This window comes from Amblyomma americanum, chromosome 4 (genome assembly GCF_052857255.1).
Source record: "Amblyomma americanum isolate KBUSLIRL-KWMA chromosome 4, ASM5285725v1, whole genome shotgun sequence".
Lineage (NCBI taxonomy): Eukaryota > Metazoa > Arthropoda > Arachnida > Ixodida > Ixodidae > Amblyomma > Amblyomma americanum.
Genome location: NC_135500.1, coordinates 147,977,205 through 147,978,760, shown reverse-complemented (window position 1 = coordinate 147,978,760; position 1,556 = coordinate 147,977,205). Strand labels below are relative to the sequence as shown.

The window sequence follows — 1,556 nt, the reverse complement described above, 5'->3', positions numbered from 1 at the left end:
GCGAAGCAGGCCCGGCCTCCAACGTGGCCAGGGCCATCGAAGAGCTGCGCACCGAGCGCATTGGGCACGGGTACGCCGCCATGCGCGACGGTGGCGCCCCCTTCCAGCTGGCGCTCGACAGGGGCATCCACTTCGAGGTGTGCCCGAACAGCAGCTACCTGACCGGAGCCGTGAGCCCCGGAGAGAGACACCCCATCCTCTCGTGAGTTGCGTTCCCTGGAAGTTAATTAAAAGACCCAGATGGGTCGCGGTCAATACAAAGTCTTGTAATAAGGGAGTAATTACTCACTGGCATCCAGCCAAGCGCAGCCATAGGGCTAATATAGCTTTCCGACTCCACCCAAATCAACACAAATCTACTCCACCCTGAGTGATTTCCCTAAACATTTGACCAATACTAAGTCTTCTATTGACAGGGGCGGACTTGTGGGCTTCTTGGAGTCGCCAGTCCCATTTGCGCCATGCATTTCTTGTACTTATTTCGTCGCAGAAACGTGGGTTGGCGTGGGCTTTCTATGTAAAAACATTTTATGCCCCCCCCCCAAAAAAAAAAAAAAAATCTGCCCATGTTCACTGCTTCACGCCTCGTGGCCCACAGGGTTCTTTCGGTACGTAAAAAAAAGGAGAGCGAAAAGAAATCATTAACGGTTTATGTTTGCTAGCCACTTAGTGTTATCTAATGGGGATAGAAAAAAAAATTCTGCAAGCCTGATTTCTATCCTGTGCAAGATGCTACTGTGCCCGGTGACCGTGCATTTCCGAAACGAAAAACTGATGGTTCCCGCTATGCCGTCGATTCTACGCAGCTTGCGGGACCACTGCGCCAGCTACTCGCTCAACACGGACGACCCAACCATCACTCACACTCGCATATCGGACGAGTACCAGCTGGCCCTCAAGCTGGGGTTCCGACCCGACGACATTCTGGAGTCGGTAAGAGCCCACTGCTTTTACTGTCTTCGGCGGCTGAGTGGTAGCGAGCGATGCAAAAAATTTGTACACATGGCCGCAGGAGAAAATGAAATACAACCAGCCTGTTATTTTGCTCTAGTGGTCTTACTTGCTGTAGACGCCCCTGATTCATTATTATTATTATTATTACCGACGATGTCGTCTTCTCTGTCTTTCCTGTGATCTCCTTCCAGAATCGGGCTGCAATCGAGGCATCTTTTCTGTCCCCTGAGGAGAAGAGAGAGCTACGGTGCAAGTTCGAAAGACTGAACGCCTCTCCGAGCTACAGCAGCTGTTTTTACGACTGCGGCAGCCCGAGAAAAACTGTCAGAAATAGCGACGTGTCTTCCAGCAAGTTGACCTCAAACGGCGTCGTTTCCTGCCACTGAGAGAAGAAAAAAAAGCATTCCTTTTGGCGAGTTTGCATTACATCAAGCTTGCCGGCGTTTGGAGGAGATGCCATAGTTCTTTTCTGTTTCTTCTTGAGGCGGGGAGCGTTTTAGGTGAGATTTTCAACGTTCTCGGTACGAAAGGTGGTGTACGTAGTAGGAGGGAAAAAGACTTATTTAAAACGTGTATTTAATAAAACACATGAGTCGACGTGA

General features: G+C 50.1%; 1 protein-coding gene across 1 annotated transcript in view; it reads left to right on the top strand.

The window, feature by feature from the left end:
- Positions 1–1,556, top strand: part of LOC144128502 (adenosine deaminase-like) — a 33,784-nt gene extending 32,228 nt beyond the window's left edge. Inside the window, exons 7-9 of the mRNA XM_077661941.1 lie at positions 1–202; positions 807–933; positions 1,146–1,556. The exon at positions 1–202 is cut by the window's left edge and continues 40 nt beyond it. Coding sequence (XP_077518067.1) covers positions 1–202; positions 807–933; positions 1,146–1,340 — 524 coding nt within the window. The 3' untranslated portion in view covers positions 1,341–1,556. The remainder of the gene's footprint in view (positions 203–806; positions 934–1,145) is intronic.